Genomic DNA, 20,542 nt, shown 5'->3' with positions numbered 1-20,542 from the left:
GGGACAAAATCCCTCCTGAGATGTGTGCAAACCTGGTGGCCAACTACAAGAAACATCTGACCTCTGTGATTGCCATCAAGGGTTTTGCCACCAAGTACTAAGTCATGTTTTGCAGAGGGGTCAAATGCTTATTTCCTACATTAAAATGCAAGTCATTTTCTAACATTTTTGACATGTGTTTTTCTGGATTTCTTTGTTGTTGTTCTGTCTCTCACTGTTCAGGTGGGCCTACCATTGGGATTGTGGACTGATCGGTTCTTTGTCGGTGTACAGATGTGCAGAATCAGCAGGGGATCAGATACTTTTTCCCCTCACTGTACCTTTAGACTTTTACTCAAGTAATATTTTACTGGGTGACATTCACTGTTACTTCAGTAATTTTATTTTAAGTATCTTTACTTTTACTCAAGTTGAATTTTACTGGGTAACTTTCACTTTTACATTAGTCATTTTCTATTAAGTATCTTTACTTTTACTCAAGTAATATTTTACTGGATGACTCACTTTTACTTGAGTCATTTTCTATTAAGTATCTTTACTTTTACTCAAGTAGTATTTTACTGGGTGACTTTCACTTTTACATGAGTCATTTTCTATTAAGTATCTTTACTTTTACTCAAGTAATATTTTACTGGATGACTTTCACTTTTACTTGAGTCATTTTCTATAAAGTATCTTTACTTTTACTCAAGTATGACAATTGGGTTCTTTTTCCACCACTTGTCAAGTATTATCTCCACCAAGATCTCAAAATGACCTGGAAAATATATATTTGTAAAATGACACGTGATGTTTTTAAGAAATTATTAGCATTTTATTTCAAAACAGTCACACTGTTCGTTCAAATTCATCACAACCAATGGTCCTCAAACGAACCCCTGTCCCCCAGAACTGTCCCGTGCTTGCTGTGGGGGAACATTGGTGTTCACTAAAGCGCCAGGTTTGCAGGTTGTCTGTTCAACCATGATCAGAGCACCATGATCAGAGCACTAGTCCACTCACACAAGGGTGCCTCCTTCCCTCCCGTGGTAGGAAGTGCACATCTCCCACAGTCAGAACAGTAGGCTGGTGGGCTGCAGCCTCAGTGTGATATGAGCACTAGCCCAGTCACTCAAGGGTGCCTCCAACCCTCCCGTGGTAGGCAGTGCACACATCAGACAGTCAGCTGGTACTGTAGATGGTAAGCTCAAGCCTCAGTCCTCAACACATTCATAGCTACCGATTTGTGTTCTCTTTCAAGCCAAATTAACCCTCATATTAACCCTTAAAATCTATAAATCATATTTTCCCATCAAAGCTCACACTCTTCCCACTCCCTCAACCAATCCTCCTCCCTTCCATTTTAAAATGTCAGACTGGAGTAGGCCCTCACCCTCCCCTGGCCCCTATACCCTAGGTCCCTCACTGAGTGCTGTACACACCGCTGAGCAGGCGGCTCTTCTTCTCCTCCTTCTGGCTCTCGTTCTTCAGGTCAGCAAACACCTGGGAGAAGAAGTTAGGGTCTGTGTTCATCTGGAGCATCTTGACACTCATCAGCTTGGTGATGGTCATGCAGCGGATCCAGAAGGTCTGCCCGCAGGTGTCTACCAGGAAGGGTTTCAGAGGGTAGGCGATCTCGTTGCCCATGTAGGAGCAGGTCGTGTAGAGGCAGGTGAGCAGCACGGCATGCAGCTCGTGCAAGGTGGCCACCTCGGAGGAAACCGCCTCGCGGCACAGCATGTAGAGGAAGACCACAGCGGCCGGATTGATGCAGCTCTGGTTCTGATAGCAGTTGTCCAGCAGATAACGGTCCACCACCCGCAGCCAAAGCACCGGGTCCATGGAAGACATATCCTGGAGCCGGTGGCAGCGCCGGCACAGGAACTCACCCAGGCAGCGCAGCAGCTCGCCGGTTGTAGCATGGACCATCACCAGCCTCCTGGGCGTGTCGAGGTCCTGGACGGTCACCATCTGGGGCGTGTCGGGGGCCGTGTTTGAGTTGGATATGGGGGCCTTCTCGACCGACGAGGCGGCGTTGTTGGAGATGGCTGGAGTGCTCTGGTCCTGGGTTGACAGCTTGTCGCAGGACTGAGACTTCTCCAGGGTGAGGGAGGACAGGTTGGAGAAGGACTGAGACTTCTCCAGGTTCTCATTACTCAGATGGATAATGTTGTTTTGGTTGGTGTTCTCGTGAGCCTGCTCCTTCTTGGAGCTCTTCTTCTTCACAATCCGCCTCCATGGCGAGTAGCGCTTCAGAGTCTTGTCTTTTGTGCTCTTACCGGTCTGGACTTCCATCAAGTGGCCCACAGTGTCCGGCCCATCTTTGAAGAGGACTGCCTTCTCGCGGAGCGAGATAGACATTGCGGATCCCATGGTCAATAGTGCCTGTGGAAAATAAAATGCTTCAATATTGGCAAAATGAAATGCATGGCATCAGTTCAGTAGGCCAGGCTAGCTCAGCTCTGGCTGTCTTTGAAATGGCAACCTATTCCCTATAAAGTGCACTGGTTTTAACCATGGCCCAAAGGGGTCTGGTCAAAAGCAGTGCTTTATATAGGAAACAGGGTTCCATTTGGGACAGATTCTAAATCACAGTATTAAGCATAGACATTAGTGTTATGTATTCATAAACATGAGCAATATAACATTCCAAAGCAAAACAAAAATAGTACTCACTGATTTCAAGTTGATATGTGAGAAATTATAAAGATATTTCAATATTTTCTTTGTTAATTGAAAGGTAAAGACGGGTTGTCCAGTGCTTTGAGTTCAAGGCTGTTATGGTTGTGAACATCAGAATTGTCCAAGGTTCTGAAATCGAGTTTCCACGTCGTAATAAAGAAGTACGTCATAGAGGCGATTTTGTGAAAGATTAAGTTTGATGTTGGCAAAAATAAATAAATAAAGTCTGATGTTCGCCATGATAGAATTTGCCTCATATTTGCTATAGCCTAGCTCAATAAATTGAAAACGAAATAACCTCTGAGTGACTTCTACGTCACAGCGTTACATTTCTGGCCTCAATGGCTGAATAACATGTATCTGGCGAGTGTTTTGCATGGATCTCAATGGTCTGTCAAATTATATTGGCAGCTCTGTCAGGTTCCCGTTTATCTCGTTCACCATCAGACTCTTATTCCCCCTACATTTTGCGTTAGTAATTTCACTTTAGCAATCTACTCCAATAATGCGCATTTAGCCTGGGGTCGAATAGGTGCGCGCCTATAATCGCTATTTGAAGTGGGGAGCATACAGGCCTACTTCTATGTCAGGACTGACTGGAGGGCTAGCTTAAAATGCGCTATAAAAGTAGGCTAAATTGCCTTTTCATGCAACAAAAGAACCAGCAACAAAAGAACCAGCAAAAACGCAACAAAAGAACCAGCAGTAGCTCAAGTAAAAGCTTATACAACTTCATTCAAACGTTTGTTATTTTTAAGAAATAAAAAAATCATACAACAGTTGATCCAATACTAGACTAAGCTCGGTTTGAATATTCAAGTACCTCCCTGTAATATTATCTAAAAATAAGGACGCACGACAACGAGGTTCTAGCTCCAGCATGTTCACGAACCTAACCCTCGCATGTCATACATAGATACGGATACCCCCAAGGGACATCCTACTACATCTTCCCCTCTCCCATGAACAAGAACTCAACATGCATAACCACTGAAGCTTAACTGAAATGCAATTTGGAAACCAGTATTATTCTTTTAGCTAAAAGAAATCCAGGATAGCAGGCAATATTAACCAGGTGAAATTGTGTCACTTCTCTTGCGTTCATTTTTTTATTTTTTTATTTAACCAGGTAGGCTAGTTGAGAACAAGTTCTCATTTGCAACTGCGACCTGGCCAAGATAAAGCGTAGCAATTCAATACATACAACAACACAGAGTTACACATGGAATAAACAAAACATACAGTCAATAATACAGTAGAACAAAAGAAAACAGAAAGTCTATTTACAGTGAGTGCAAATGAGGTAAGTTAAGACAATAAATAGGCTATGGTGGGGAAGTAATTACAATATAGCAATTAAACACTGGAATGGTAGATGTGCAGAAGATGAATGTGCAAGTAGAGATACTGGGGTGCAAAGGAGCAAGATAAATAACTACAGTAGCCTTCCCTGTAGCTCAGTTGGTAGAGCATGGTGTTTGCAATGCCAGGATTGTGGGTTCGATTCCCACGGGGGGCCAGCACAGGAAAAAAAAAAAAAATGTATGAAATGTATGCATTCACTACTGTAAGTTGCTCTGGATAAGAGCGTCTGCTAAATGACTAAAATGTAAATGTAATGGGCGATCAATATGCTGATAGAATTTAGGTAGCATTGATCTCAAATTTGCTTTGTTAAAATCCCCAGCTACAATAAATGCAGCCTCCGGATGTATAGTTTCCAGTTTACAAAGAGTTCAGTGAAGTTCCTTGAGTGCCGTCTTGGTGTTCGCTTGAGGGGGAATGTGCACAGCTGTGACTATAACTGCCGAGAATTCTCTTGGTAGGTAAAATGGCCGGCCTTTGATTGTAAGGAATTCTAGGTCGGGTGAGCAGAAGGACTTGAGTTCCTGTATGTTGTTATGATTACCTCATGAGTCGTTAATCATAAAGCATACACCCCCGCCCTTCCTCTTCCCAGAGAGGTGTTTATCTCTGTCGGCGCGATGCATGGAGAAGCCCGGTGGCTGAACCGATTCTGACAACAGAGAGTCATGTTTCCGTGAAACAGAGAATGTTACAATCTCTGATATCTCTCTGGAAGGCAACCCTTGCTCGAATTTCGTCTACCTTGTAGTCAAGAGACTGGACATTGGCGAGTAGTATACTCGGGAGCGGTGAGCAATATGCACGTCTACGGAGCCTGACCAGGGGGCCGCTCCGTCTGCACCTTCTGTGGCGCCGTTGTTTTGGGTCGGCTACTGGTATTAGATCCATTGTCCTGGGTGGTGGTCCGAACAGATGATCCGCGTCGGGAAAGTTGTATTCCGGTCGTAATGTTGGTAAGTTGACGTTGCTCTTATATCCAATAGTTCTTCCCGGCTGTATGTAATAAGACTTAAGATTTCCTGGGGCAACAATGTAAGAAATAATACATAAAAAACAAAATACTCCATAGTTTCCTAAGCACTCGAAGCGAGGCGACCATCTTTGTCGGCGCCAGTTATAGTTACAAAAAATAAATTGATCATAGTTGCTTCACGGTTGGGATGGTGTTCTTCGGCTGGCAAGCCTCCCCCTTTTTCCTCCAAACATAACGATGGTCATGATGGCCAAACAGTTCTATTTTTGTTTCATCAGACCAGAGGACATTTCTCCAAAAAGTACGATCTTTGTCCCCATGTGCAGTTGCAAACCGTAGTCTGGCTTTTTTATGGCGGTTTTTGAGCAGTGGCTTCTTCCTTGCTGAGCGGCCTTTCAGGTTATGTCGATATAGGACTCGTTTTACTGTGGATATAGATACTTTTGTGCCTGTTTCCTCCAGCATCTTCACAAGGTCCTTTGCTGTTGTTCTGGGATTGATTTGCACTTTTCACACCAAAGTACGTTCATCTCTAGGAGACAGAACACGTCTCATCCCTGAGCAGTATGAACCAGACTTGTGGAGGTCTACAATTTTTTTTCTGAGGTCGTGACTGATTTCTTTAGATTTTCCCATGATGTCAAACTCGGTGTCAAGGCACCGAGTTTGAAGGCAGGCCTTGAAATACATCCACAGGTACACCTCCGATTGACTCAAATGATGTCAATCAGAAGCTTCTGAACTAATTTTCTTGAATTTTCCAAGCTGTTTAAAGGCACAGTCAACTTAGCGTATGTAAGCTTCTGACCCACTGGATTTGTGAATTATAAGTGAATTATAAGTGAAAATACAGTGAATTATAAGTGAAATAACCTGTCTGTAAACAATTGTTGGAAAAAGGATTTGTGTCATGCACAAAGTAGATGACTGTAGTTTGTTAACAAGAAAGTTATAGAGTGGTTGAAAAAAAGAGTTTTAATGACTCCAACCTAAGTGTATGTAAACTTCCGACTTCAACTGTATATGTTTTTGCTGTTTGTTCTTTGTGATAGAGCCAAAAATATTGGAGAAGTGGTTTATCCATACATCTCCGTTTTGGGTAGATAACTCTTCGTGTTGTTGTTTGTTTAGTGTGTTCCAATTTTCCCAGAAGTGGTTAGATTCTGTGTATTCTTCAATGACATTGAGCTGATTTTCCTTTTTTTCCCGTTCCTCAGGTTTTCTGGGTCTCTATGTTTTTGGTTGGATACCTTTCTCAATTTCTTTCTTAGTTTTTTGCATTCTTCATCAAACCATTTGTCATTGTTGTTCGTTTTCTTAGGCTGTCTGCTTGACATTTTTAGATTTGATAGGGAAGCTGAGAGGTCAAATATACTGATTAGGTTTTCTACTGCCAAGTTTACACCTTCACTATTACAGTGAAACGTTTTGTCCAGGAAGTTGTCTAAAATGGATTGAATTTGTTCTTGCCTAATTGTTTTTTTGGTAGGTTTCCTTCCATCTATAGCATTTCTTAATATTATGTAGTTCCTTTGGCTTTGATGCCTCATGATTTGAGTACTGCTCTGTTCAAGTAGACTGTGATCTGATAGGGGTGTCAGTGGGCTGACTGCGAACGCTCTGAGAGATTCTGGGTTGATATCAGTGATAAAGTAATCTGCAGGACTACTGCCAAGGGATGAGCTGTAGGTGTACCTACCATAAAAGTCCCCTCGAAGCCTACCATTGACTATGTACAGACCCAGCATGCGACAGAGCTGCAGGAGTTAACACCCATTTTTGTTGGTTGTTTTGTCATAGTTGTGTCTAGAAGGGCATATTTGGAAGGGAATGCTGTCACCTCCAGGTAGGTGTTTGTCCCCCTGTGTGCTAAGAGTATCAGGTTCTTGTCCAGTTCTGGCATTTAGGTCACCACAGACTAGTACATGTTCCTGGGCCTGGAAATGGTTGATCTCCCCCTCTAGGATGGAGAAGCTGTCATCGTTAACCTCTCTAGGGGGTGTGGGACGCTACCGTCCCACCTGGCCAACATCCAGTGAAATTGCAGAGCGCGAAATTCAAAAATACTCAATTCAAAAATTTAACATTCTTGAAAATATATGTGTTATACATCAAAATAAAGCTTAACTTCTTGTTAATCCAGCCGCCGTGTCAGATTTCAAAAAGGCTTTACGGCGAAAGCAAACCATGCAATAATCTGAGGACAGCGCTCAGCACACAAAACATTAAGTACAGTTACCAGCCAAGTAGATTAGTCACGAAAGTCAGAAATAGCAATAAAATTAATCACTTACAGTTAGGGAAAAAAGTATTTGATCCCCTGCTGATTTTGTACGTTTGCCCACTGACAAAGAAATGATCAGTCTATAATTTTAATGGTAGGTTTATTTGAACAGTGAGAGACAGAATAACAACAAAAAAATCCTGAAAAAAGCATGTAAAAAATGTTATAAAATGATTTGCATTTTAATGAGGGAAATACTAATTGTATGCATATCCTAGCTTCTGGGCCTGAGTAGCAGACAGTTTACTTTGTGCACGCTTTTCATCCGGAGGTGAAAATGGTGCCCCCTACCCTAATGAAGTTAAAGTATGGGGATTCCATTGGCGTATAGGTAGCACACATGAGGACATTTTTCCCTATTAATTTCTAGGCAGATGTAAAATGTTCCTGTTTTGACTAATTTAATAGAGTGGGTTAGGTCTGATCTATACAAAATTATCATACCCCCAGAGTCTCTTCCCTGTTTCACACCTGGTTGTGTGGTGGATGGAACCTCCAGCTCTCTGTAACCTAGAGGGCAACCAGTGGCTCACTCTCCTCTATACCATGTTTCGTGTAGGATGACCATGTCTGTAATTCCACTTTATTTGATAAAGTCTGGGTTCCTGCTCTCTCTTTAACCTCTCTAGGGTATGTGGGACGAAATCGTCCCACCTACTCAACAGCCAGTGGAATCCCGTGGCGCGATATTCAAATACCTTAGAAATGCTATTACTTCAATTTCTCAAACATATAACTATTTTACACCATTTTAAAGACAAGACTCTCGTTAATCTAACCACACTGTCCGATTTTAAAAAGGCTTTATAACGAAAGCAAAACATTAGATTATGTCAGCAGAGTACCCAGCCAGAAATAATCAGACACCCATTTTTCAAGCTAGCATATAATGTCACATAAACCCAAACCACAGCTAAATGCAGCACTAACCTTTGATGATCTTCATCAGATGACACTCCTAGGACATTATGTTATACAATACATGCATGTTTTGTTCAATCAAGTTCATATTTATATCAAAAACCAGCTTTTTACATTAGCATGTGACGTTCAGAACTAGTATACCCACCGCAAACTTCCGGTGAATTTACTAAATTACTCACAATAAACGTTCACAAAAAACATAACAATTACTTTAAGAATTATACATACAGAACTCCTTTATGCAATCACTATGTCCGATTTTAAAATAGCTTTTCGGCAAAAGCACATTTTGCAATATTCTGAGTAGATAGCTCGCCATCACGGGCTAGCTATTTTGACACCCACCAAGTTTGGCACTCACCAAACTCAGATTTACTATAAGAAAAATTGGATTACCTTTGCTGTTCTTCGTCAGAATGCACTCCCAGGACTTCTACTTCAATAACAAATGTTGGTTTGGTTCAAAATAATCCATAGTTATGTTCAATTATCCTCTGTTTTGTTCGTGCGTTCAAGACACTATCCGAAGGGTGACGAAGGGTGACGCGCCCGACGCGTTTCGTGACAAAAAACGTCTAAATATTCCATTACCGTACTTCGAAGCATGTCAACCGCTGTTTAAAATACATTTTATGCGATTTTTCTCGTAAAAAAGCAATAATATTCCGACCGGGAAACCCTGTTTTCATTCAAAGACGAAAAAATAAAAACATGGAGTCGTCTCGTGCATGCGCCCCCAGTCTCATTGTTCTCTGATCGACCACTATCCAAATGCGCTAATGTTTTTCAGCAATGGGCTGCAAAGTCATCATTCAACGTTCTGCCGCCTTCTGAGAGCCTATGGGAGCCGTAGGAAGTGTCACGTTACAGCAGAGATCCTCAGTTTTCAAAAAAGAGAGTGTAGAACGCCAAGAAATGGTCAGAGAGGGCACTTCCTGTAAGGAATCTTCTCAGGTTTTTGCCTGCCATATGAGTTCTGTTATACTCACAGACACCATTCAAACAGTTTTAGAAACTTTAGGGTGTTTTCTATCCAAATCAAACAATTATATGCATATTCTAGTTTCTGGGCAGTAGTAATAACCAGATTAAATCGGGTACGTTTTTTATCCGGCCGTGCAAATACTGCCCCCTACCCTAGAGAGGTTAATTAAAGCCATCAGCTGTGTTATTTTGCTACAATATCATGTCAGGGATATCAACACATCACAAAGAGCCTCCTTAGAATAACAAAGAGTGTGCCCGGCTCAGGTTACTGCCATCCTACACCTCCTACCTTACCTCAGTCCACCATACCACCTCTCTCTCCCTCCCTCCCCATCTCTCCCTGTCATTTTCTCTCTCCATCTCTCTCTCTCCTTTGCTGTTGGTTTCCTTCTCTTGTTCACACGGATGCTAATTCCAACCCGAGTTAAGTGTGCGTAAAGGGAACGTAATTCCCTTTTTATGCACCTTTCTCTCTATGCGAATTCTGAGCTTGAACTTAAGTAAGAAAATAGCATGCCATTCACCCGCTATTAGTTTGGTTTGGATATCAAATAAGTGAAGGTATGGCAGAGGTTTGTCTACAGATACGCCGTATTCTGACCTTCCCTCATAATTCCACCACCTTAACGCACAATGAAATGATGAATAAGGTTGAGCAACCTGTCGGTTCCAAGTGGAACCACATCTACTTTCTTTTTCCCGATAGAAGTAAAAGCATTCTCCATGCACTGTAATTTATAAAATGATAAGGGCTATTGATAAGAGCTATATAAATTAGTAAGCCGTTTGGATAAGGGGATTGTAAATATAAATGTCAATTGATTTATATTTATTTCACCTTATGATCTCTGGAGACAAATGTGAAACCAGTCACATGGCAGCAAACTGAAGCATATCAACATATCACCTTTTCCACAGTGAAGTTTATGAAATGTTGGCCTTATAACTTGCAGATATGAAATGTGGAGACCCAAGCTATTAGGCTTCTGTAGCCATGTGCAAATGACAGTATAGTGCAAAACCTACCGAGTTGATTTATGATTTCTAGAATTATATGCCCAGACTTTTCAGTGTATTTTTTAAACAATTTGTTACATGTTAAATATTAGCCACTATCGTTAGCCACCGTCAGTAATACCAACATACATTTATAACTGTCATTTTAGTCTTAGTTCATTACATTTTGCATCATTCCATTACATGGTTAGTTCACCTTTCTTTCCTCTGTCATGTTTGTGTGGTTGTTCCTGAGGATCGCTAGCAATAGTGGATCATATTAGGCTAACGTAGTAAAAGTTGGGCAATAATTTGGAACATGTAACCTATTTGACTCATTATTTAATGCAGACCATAAGTAGCAGTTTAATCCTGTAGCCTGGCCCACGTTTCACAACGACTGGACAGTTGTCATACAGTTCCATGATTAGTGAGAATTAGGATAGATTTAGAGGACTACTGATCAACCCCTATTGTACACTTTTCTCACCTTCCAATATATCATGGATTAAACAATTTAATATGGCAACTTTCAGGACAAATCAAACCACTGTATTTTTTTATTCACCAATATATTTCATGCATAAAGGCTCTCCAAATCTTTTTTAAATTCATGAATACTTTCCTAACCCTAAATAATATACAAGATCAGAGTATATTTAAATCGACTGATTGGTACTGAAAAGGAGACAAATATACTAGTGATGCACCAATATGACATTTTTGGCCGGTACCGATATCCGATATTTTCCTTGCCAAAAAACCTATACCAATAACCGATATAAAACAATTTAGCGGCCTTTTAAGCATTCTAGTACAGTTAAATAGTTAACACACACACATGGACGCAGCGGTCTAAGGCACTGCATCTCAGTGCAAGAGGAATCACTACAGTCCATGGTTCAAATCCAGGCTGTATCACGTCCGGCCGTGATTGGAGTCCCATAGGGCAGCACACAATTGGCCCGGTGTTGTCCAGGCCGTCATTGTAAATAAGATTTTTTTTTTACTCACTTGCCTAGTTAAATCCAGTCGTTCCTCTGGTGATGTAGAGGTTAACCCAGGCCCTGCAGCCCCCAGCATCACTCCCATTCCCCAGGCTCTCATTTGTTGACTTCTGTAACCGTAAAAGCATTGGTTTCATGCATGTTAACATTAGAAGCCTCCTCCCTAAGTTTGTTTTATTCACTGCTTTAGCACACTCTGCAAACCCGGATGTCCTAGCCGTGTCTGAATCCTGGCTTAGGAAGGCCACCAAAAATAATTTCCATTTCCATTCCTAACTATAACATTTTCTGCCAAGATAGAACTGCCAAAGGGGGTGGAGTTAGCCTGCAGCAGTTCTGTCATACTATCCAGGTCTGTTCCCAAACAATTTCAGCTTCTACTTAAAAAAATTGACCTTTCCAGAAATATGTCTCTCACCGTTGCCGCTTGTTATAGACCCCCTTCAGCCCCCAGCTGTGCCCTGGACACCATATGTGAATTTATCGCCCCCATCTATCTTCAGAGTTTGTACTGTTAGGTGACCTAAACTGGGACATGCTTAACACCCCGGCCATCCTACAATCTAAGCTAGATGCCCTCAATCTCACACAAATTACCAAGGAACCTACCAGGTACAACCCTAAATCTGTAACCATGGGCACCCTCTTATCAACCTGACCAACTTGCCCTCTAAATAAAACTCTGCTGTCTTCAACCAGGATCTCAGCGATCACTGCCTCATTGCCTGCATGCGTAATGGGTCCACGGTCAAACGACCACCCCTCATCACTGTTAAACGCACTCACTAAAACACTTCAGCGAGCAGGCCTTTCTAATCGACCTGGCCCGGGTATCCTGGAAGGATATTGACCTCATCCCGTCAGTAGAGGATGCCTGGTTATTTTTTTTAAATGCCTTCCTCACCATCTTAAATAATCCTGTTACTAGCCTGTTCAACCTCTCTTTCGTGTCGTCTGAGATTCCCATAGATTGGAAAGCAGCTGCTGTCATCCCCCTCTTCAAAGGAGGGGACACTCTTGACCCAAGTTGCTACAGACCTATATCCATCCTACCCTGCCTTTCTAAGGTCTTCGAAAGCCAAGTCAACAAACAGATTACCGACCATTTCGAATCCCACCACACCTTCTCCGCTATGCAATCTGGTTTCAGAGCTGGTCATGGGTGCACCTCAGCCACGCTCAAGGTCCTAAACGATATCGTAACCGCCATCGATAAGAAACAATACTGTGCTGCCGTATTCATTGACCTGGCCAAAGCATTCGACTCTGTCAATCACCACATTCTTATCGGCAGACTCGACAGCCTTGGTTTCTCAAATGATTGCCTCGCCTGGTTCACCAACTACTTCTCTGATAGAGTTCAGTGTGTCAAATCGGAGGGCCTGTTGTCCGGACCTCTGGCAGACTCTATGGGGGTGCCACAGGGTTCAATTCTTGGGCCAACTCTTTTCTCTGTATACATCAATGATGTCGCTCTTGCTGCTGGTGAGTCTCTGATCCACCTCTACGCAGACGACACCATTCTGTATACTTCTGGCCCTTCTTTGGACACTGTGTTAACAACCCTCCAGACGAGCTTCAATGCCATACAACTCTCCTTCCGTGGCCTCCAACTGCTCCTAAATACAAGTCAAACTAAATGCATGCTCTTCAACCGATCGCTGCCTGCACCTGTCCGCCTGTCCTGCATCACTACTCTGGACGGTTCTGACTTAGAATATGTGGACAACTACAAATACCTAGGTATCTGATTAGACTGTAAACTCTGCTTCCAGACTCACATCAAACATCTCCAATCCAAAGTTAAACCTAGAATTGGCTTCCTATTTCGCAACAAAGCATCCTTCACTCATTCTGCCAAATATACCCTCGTAAAACTGACCATCCTACCGATCCTCGACTTCGGCGATGTCATTTACAAAATAGCCTCTAATACCCTACTCAACAAACTGGATGCAGTCTATCACAGTGCCATCCGTTTTATCACCAAAGCCCCGTATACTACCCACCACTGTGACCTGTACGCTCTCGTTGGCTGGCCTTCGCTTCATAATCGTCTCCAAACCCACTGGCTCCAGGTCATCTACAAGACCCTGCTAGGTAAAGTCCCCCCTTATCTCTGCTCACTGGTCACCATAGCAGCACCCACCTGTAGCACGCGCTCCAGCAGGTATATGTCTCTGGTCACCCCCAAAGCCAATTCCTCCTTTGGCCATCTCTCCTTCCAGTTCTCTGCTGCCAATGACTGGAACGAACTACAAAAATCTCTGAAACTGGAAACACTTATCTCCCTCACTAGCTTTAAGCACCAGCTGTCAGAGCAGCTCACAGATCACTGCACCTGTACATAGCCCATCTATAATTTAGCCCAAACAACTACCTCTTCCCCTACTGTATTTATTTATTTTATTTATTTTGCTCCTTTGCACCCCATTATTTATTTCTACTTTGCACTTTCTTCTACTACAAATCTACCATTCCAGTGCTATATTGTATTTACTTTGCCACCATGGCCTTTTTTGCCTTTACCTCCCTTATCTCACCTTATTTGCTCACATTGTATATAGACTTATTTTTCTACTGTATTATTGACTGTATGTTTGTTTTACTCCATGTGTAACTCTGTGTTGTTGTATGTTGTCGAACTGCTTTGCTTTATCTTGGCCAGGTCGCAATTGTAAATGAGAACTTGTTCTCAACTTGCCTACCTGGTTAAATAAAGGTGAAATAAAAAATACAAATACAAATTTGATTTATGGTGGTTGGACCCATCTATGTGAAGCTAGCCATAATAAGGATAGCCACAATAGTGGACTTTGCGGTAAGCCTTCAGAATAAAAGTTTGGCATAATTCGACTATTTCTATTAATTTGCATCGCTACCAATGACTTACATTTATTTTGAAGGCAGACTGCAAATTCCACTATTGTGCCTAATCCTTATTGTGGCTAGCTTCACAACACATAACCCGCTCTGGTCGAGCGTCACTAGCCAGATGAAGCTAGCTGGCTGCTTATAACGTTAGCTTTTGGCAACAGGTTTAAGTAGCTGGCTAGCTATTTATTTTCATGAACTGGAGATCAATTTCAAAAGGCAAACAACAAGTGGCAACCTAGCTAATACTTACTCACAAGGATTCCTAAATCATTGCTAAGAATAATGAAAATGACTGCAGTTTCTACTCATTGTTTTCAGGTTGATTGTATTGGTGCGAGCTAGGAACCAACCTAAAGCTAGCTACCCCAGAAGTTGCGGTTGAACAAATTATGCTTTATTTCCAATGCGGAATTGTAAACACATCGTTCGTGGCCGGTGTTTGCTTGTTTGCAGACTTTTTTGCACAGCTTTGTCAGCGCTACTGTATCTTTTTTTGACACACAAAGACCCAAACGGCATTCCATATGTCATATGTATTTTTTTAATTTAAGTTTTATATATATATATATTTCTTTTTTTTCTTTCCCCCATATGTCGTATGTCGTGAAGCTAATAGCAGTGACGCTATTACTGTGTAACTCCAGTAAGGCAACATCTGAAAAATAGCACACTTGGTAGTGTCGGCGAAAGCCAACATCACCTACGACAGAGAACGATTGATTGTCAAGGGCAATGAATCCCATTATCTTGGCTTTAATGGATTTCGCCTTTGAGTTGTCTCGCTGAAAATGTCTTACTTTTTCAAATGACTGCTCGACTTGTTGACTGCTCGATCCACACAGCAGACATTGTGTGAGCTAGGTTAGGAATGCTGTGTTGCACGTGTAGCCATTATACGTGGCGTTATTACATCATGTTATATAGGTATGCACGTGTAACAGTGTAGGTTCCGTCCCTCTCTTCACCCCAACCCGGGCTCGAACCAGGGACCCTTGCACACATCAACAACTGACACCCACCGAAGCATCGTTACCCATCGCGCCACAAAAGCCGCGGCCCTTGCAACGCAAGGGGAAACCCTACTTCAAGTCTCAGAGCGAGTGACGTCACCGATTGAAACGCTATTAGCGCGCACCCCCGCTAACTAACTAGCCATTTCACATCGGTTACACACGGTAGCTTTGACATCGTTTTTTAACATCGGCGTTACACTAGACATCGTTCAACTAGTTCACCGATAGATCGTGCATCCCTAGAATATATGTGTATTTGGGTGGTTTTCTTTCATTGATCCCTATTCTGAACCCCTCTATAAGTCTTTCGAGAAAATTCTAATTAAAGGTACACCGTATTTAAAGGGATGACTTTAGATACATGTACTGAGAACCCTATTGAATGAAAACTTCATGAGAAAATCTGTTGATCAGCAAGTGGGAGGGTTTTCAGGGGTTGAATTCAATTTACTCAGTGTGCGTAAGTTGCTGCATCTGCAAAGCCTGTTATGCACCTGCATAAAGTAAGTCTGAATACCAACTACTGAGAAGTGCTTAAATCAAAACGTGTAAAAAGGGAATAGATTTGAACCCCATTTTCAAACCCCAAAAACATTTCAATACAGAGTCAACTTTTCAACTTCTCTCCCCCCCCTTCTTTCTCTCTCTTACCCTCCCTTCCCTCTCCTGCAGCAACTGGACCTCCACTCCTGTCCCAAGACCATGGTGTTCATCATCCACTCCTTCCTCTCTGCTAAGGTCAAGCGGCTAGGCTTGTTAGCATGATAACATTTTAACCCTGAAAAACCACCGAACCACCCATGCGTATTTACACGCAGCCATGACTAACGTTAGGAGGATGTGACATCACTGCAGAGGATATGATGTCACCGCTCTGTTTCAAACCTCACCAAACTCTTACCAAGGGCCACCGTTGGTCAGAATCAAAGTGGAAAGCGAGTGGATTGAAGATATACCTGCAATAATGATGCTTTCAAAGGTCCTTATCAGTCGTAAGAGCAACATCTGTCCTAAGAGGATATTAACTTACGAGAGCCAAACGTACACTTATGACAGCCTACATAGCACTGTTGCCAAGCTCAAGGGGCTAAATGTTTGAATCACATTTGATTGTTTCATGGGTCGTAGCATGTCCGTTGTCATAAGTGATAAGTCAGTTGATATAACCTCTTACAAGTGGTTATAACAGGCACCATTGATTTTACAACGGCTTCAAAAAAAGTTACACAATTTAAAACTGTTACATGCACTGTTGACTGATTGTGTTGAACTATTCAGAGGGTTTACTGTTTTGCCATAACATTTTTTGAGAAACATTATTTTATGTCTGCTATTAGAGCAGTTTTGCAAGTACTGATTCAGATACATTTTGAGTGCAGCGGAAAACCTTTTGACTCTGCATTTCTTTAGTAGGTTCATAAATGTTTCCCGTAACCAATATCAACATGAAGATAACTTAAAATGTGCTTTCTGACATATAGTTTAACACCTAAATCCAGACATTTAGATACAGACAACAAACGGATTGTTGCCACTGTAATTTCACTTAACAAAAGCTCCACCCTCCAACTAACTGGAAGGACTTTATGCGTAAGATTACTATGCATTTATAGATTTTGACGCGTTATCATTTCTTTTGATGGAGTGCATACTACGACCCCTTTTGATTTAGGAAGTTGTCCCTGAAAACTAGATCATTTTCAGTTTGAGGAAAGATTGATGGAATGGTTCTCCCATAGGTATAACCAGCCATATAGGTGTATGTAACTATATAGTACACATATATGTATGTATTTTGCTCTGGGTATAACATTATCAATGAATACATTGAAAGTGTTTCCTATTAAAAGAGTTATCAGAGTATATGCTACAGGTACTGAGTTGTGTTATATGTAAACCTTTTTAAGTCCTTACAAAGCTAGTTGAATACACATTATGTTCTTTTCTTAACAACTACAGCCAAAATCGCTGATGCATTTGAAAGATATAAGCTTGTTGGGGACTCATGATGCAGTTTTTATACAGTGTTAGTCCTTTTGTTAAGAGTGTGCATTTACAGATATCAAACCAACTTAATATGAACAGAAATGGGGTCTATAGTTTACATGACAATGTATGTGTTCAATTGCCCCCATTTCCTTTGTGTCAACAGACTATTCACTACTCGTGGCCTTCTCTCTACAATGCTAAACAAACCTATATTAATATATATTTCAAACTAAAACTTGTTTGCTTTCAATAAGAAACATTTATTGTATATTCTTATTTAAACAAAAGGTGTGCCTTGCAGGGTTGTTTGTATATAAAAGTGTAATAAACTTTGATTGTTAACTTTTACAGGGTTTTGTTGGTAGATCTCTAGATATCAGTTTGATTAACAAGCTGCATATGTAATAGGGGTCCCGCCCCCAAAAGTGCAGTAACTGCAGTGTACTGTGTTATTTTGGAAGCAGTGCTTTCCTAATAACTTCAGTGTACTGCAGTTGAAGTATAACTGGGTCAGCCCATGAATAGTGTACGTTTTGCTTCCCTTTGATATTTTAAGTAGACATTTTTCACAGATATTTAAGCCTGTTATGTTAAGTGAAGGGCCCTTTAATATAGACCATATGGAACATTTTTTAAATCTGACTTGCTAATGTGCCAAATATATGTATCCCTCGTCATGTTTTTCAGACTTCTATGAAGATTTTAACCCATTTAATTGGCACTTACTATAATCTTTTTTTTAAATTTAGTTTGAGTTAGGAAAACATGTTTTTTATTAAGTTGAACATGTGTTCTTTATGACAGAAGTTAAAATCAGGTGAAATTAATAGTTTTTTTAGACCAAGTTTCATTACCCGAAAGGTACTCTATTGGTGGATTGTACTTCATTGTACTGCAGTTAAACTTCCTCTAACTGCAGTTATATACTGCAAAATAAGCCTACTGCACAACAGAAAAACAGTGTTATTTTGGACAAAGTACTTGCAGTATAGTGTACTGCAGTTATACTGCACTGTAACTGCAATTTTGTTTCGTAAAAGGAACGTATGGGCAACCCAGGATGGGAACCCCAGTCCACTTCATACCCACAAAGCAAAATTTTGACATGCCATCAAATGAACTATCAACGTAGTCCTCATTGGATGGCCATGGCGTCTTTCTCTTCCAAAAATGTACCATGGTAGTACATAGAGCTGGTCGATGGGACCAACAATAGCTGGTCAATAGGGCCAAAAATAGCTGGGAGATAGAGCCAAAAAGAGCTGGGCGATAGGGACAAAAATCCATAATGCGATAAATTGCCTGAATTGATGCGATAGTGATAAATAGAATGATAAGTTTAGAACAATGTGCACCACAGTTTTTTATATTTTTTATTATGCTTCAAACTACTACTACTATTTTATTGGTTGTAGCCATCAAAAAGGTGTCCACGGCCCCAAAAAGATTGAGAACTGGTGGTCTAGTAGTGTAGTGTACCCGATTAAATCTTTGGATGTGAATAGGGTATGGTGAGAAGAATGTAGTCTGACACCTTGAAGATAAGGTTTAAAATAATGTTTATCTGGTGCTTCTCTCTTCAATACAGTTTTCGGTTGTCTCTCGCTCTCTCATTCAACTAACTAGGCTACTAAATAGCCAACATACTAAACAATTTGTAAAAAGCTATTGATAATCATATCTCATAAATACATTTTCATCATGTCATTTTCAGAATTCTAAACATATCCCTAACAACCGCAAGTTACAATGTTTCCCTTTGTTTACACTCTCTGTGTGAACCTTTGTTGGATTCCTCTGTTTCTATGCCAATAGGTTTTTTATAAATTAATTAAACTATCAAAACGTCTTAAGAAAATAACAATAATATTATTACTCTCCGCTTAACTTGGTGTTTCCTATCCTATGCTTTATAACTCGCTCACCGCAAAGAAGTTGTATAGCACACTGTATTACTTATACAACTAGTATAAGGACAGGACATGAGACAGGAGTAGAAATTAACGTGAGCGTTGTGTAATGCATTTCACAGGACAAGACATTCCAAGCATTCCAATGTACTTAAGTATAAGGGACAAAGTAGAATATCAATACACATCCTATTCCTCCCCCTTTATTTTTGATGCCTCATAAGGAAAAAGTAAATATTCACTGTTTTGCATATTATTTTCTTTATAGTCTTTATCTTTAAGTAACACATTTTTTTTTACCGGAACAGTTCTCCTAAAGTAACAATGGAACTTTTCAGTATAACCTTTCCTGAACTAGGGAAAGGGGTAGAATGCCTCAGTTCTCAGACTTAACCCTGGGTTGTATTCTGCCCTAATGTAGGAGGTTAGTCTCTAAACCAAATGTTCAATCTTTCAGGGGGTCGTCTTTCTCTTGCAGGCTAATGACGACGTACAGGTGAGTCTAAAGTCACATTGTATGGCCAGACTAGGGTACAACAGCACCCTGAGTAGGCACTCTGACTGTTTCAAGTGATATCTGTTCGAAACATCGATAGTAACATGTTTTCACAAGAAAACGTGTCATTAAACTGTTGACAAACCCTCTCTTTATGCGCTCGAGAAAGGAATGATGGAGAAAGAGGAGGAGATGAAAATGCACAGTGGTGTGATATTCTGTAGCTAAGGTAATGCATCAACCTATTCATTCTGAAAATATAAAAAATACCCTATTACTAGGCTATTCAAAATCAAATGCAAATTCACTATAATTCTAGGCTGACTGTAAGCCGCCCTGCACAATCAATGAACCAATAGCATTGCCTAGGTCTATACGTTCTCTCCCAGACTCATGGATAGAAAGTTTGGTGGGTAGCACAAGGTAACCAGTCCATCCAGTATGCATTATAATACAGTCCACACTTAATTAAGTTGATTTCTAAAATGTGTTTAATTTTGAAGTATAGGCTAGACCAATTATGTGACAAAACATCTTAAATCTGTTAAATGCTTATATTTTACTGCCGTGCGTAATATGCGGTAGGCAATTAGGCTATGTATTGTTTAAGGGTGCAATCATTATTTAAATTCATTAAAAAAATTATCGGGCTGGGGTTTCATATATATAGGTCTATACATATGCATGTTTGGGTGTTTTGAATTAATCACCACCTTAGAAAGTCCTGTCCATTCTGCTGTGTTAGGCTTTGAAACAAGATAGTCCTAATGACCATGTTTTCCACTCAGTTTCAAGTTGTTGTTGAACTTCTTTCTTCAAATTGATCGATCACGGTGAGATGAGTTTTAAAAACATGATACCGTTTTAATGTTAAGTGTTTGATGTGATTTTCATTTAATTTGCATTGATGTTAGAGGAACAATAGAGCGCTGAGTACCAGGCCATTAGCAACCTGACGGTCGTTAGCGAGTTGGGTCCTACCAACACATGTCCAGAGTGCATAAGAGGAGATTACCGTGACAAAATTTTACTGCGGACATGACTCATGACTGCCGGT

The 20,542-nt window shown here is 40.9% G+C and overlaps 2 protein-coding genes across 2 annotated transcripts in view; one reads left to right on the top strand and one right to left on the bottom strand.

The window, feature by feature from the left end:
- LOC115208357 (alpha-1-syntrophin) overlaps nucleotides 1-17,427 on the top strand; it is a 91,759-nt gene extending 74,332 nt beyond the window's left edge. Inside the window, exon 8 of the mRNA XM_029776340.1 lies at nucleotides 15,763-17,427. Within this exon, the coding sequence (XP_029632200.1) occupies nucleotides 15,763-15,855 (93 nt within the window). The 3' untranslated portion in view covers nucleotides 15,856-17,427. The remainder of the gene's footprint in view (nucleotides 1-15,762) is intronic.
- On the bottom strand, nucleotides 791-3,299 carry LOC115208359 (cyclin-dependent kinase 5 activator 1). Its single transcript, XM_029776345.1, has 2 exons — nucleotides 2,656-3,299; nucleotides 791-2,364 (listed from the first exon to the last, which is right to left on the bottom strand). The coding sequence occupies exon 2, from the start codon at nucleotides 2,350-2,352 to the stop codon at nucleotides 1,402-1,404; it is 951 nt and encodes a 316-aa protein (XP_029632205.1). The 5' UTR covers nucleotides 2,353-2,364; nucleotides 2,656-3,299; the 3' UTR covers nucleotides 791-1,401.
- Nucleotides 17,428-20,542: the final 3,115 nt, after the last annotated feature.

This window comes from Salmo trutta, chromosome 14, assembly GCF_901001165.1.
Source record: "Salmo trutta chromosome 14, fSalTru1.1, whole genome shotgun sequence".
Classification (NCBI taxonomy): Eukaryota; Metazoa; Chordata; class Actinopteri; order Salmoniformes; family Salmonidae; genus Salmo; species Salmo trutta.
Note: the sequence above shows the minus strand (reverse complement) of the source record. Positions and strands in the feature narration are given on the sequence as shown.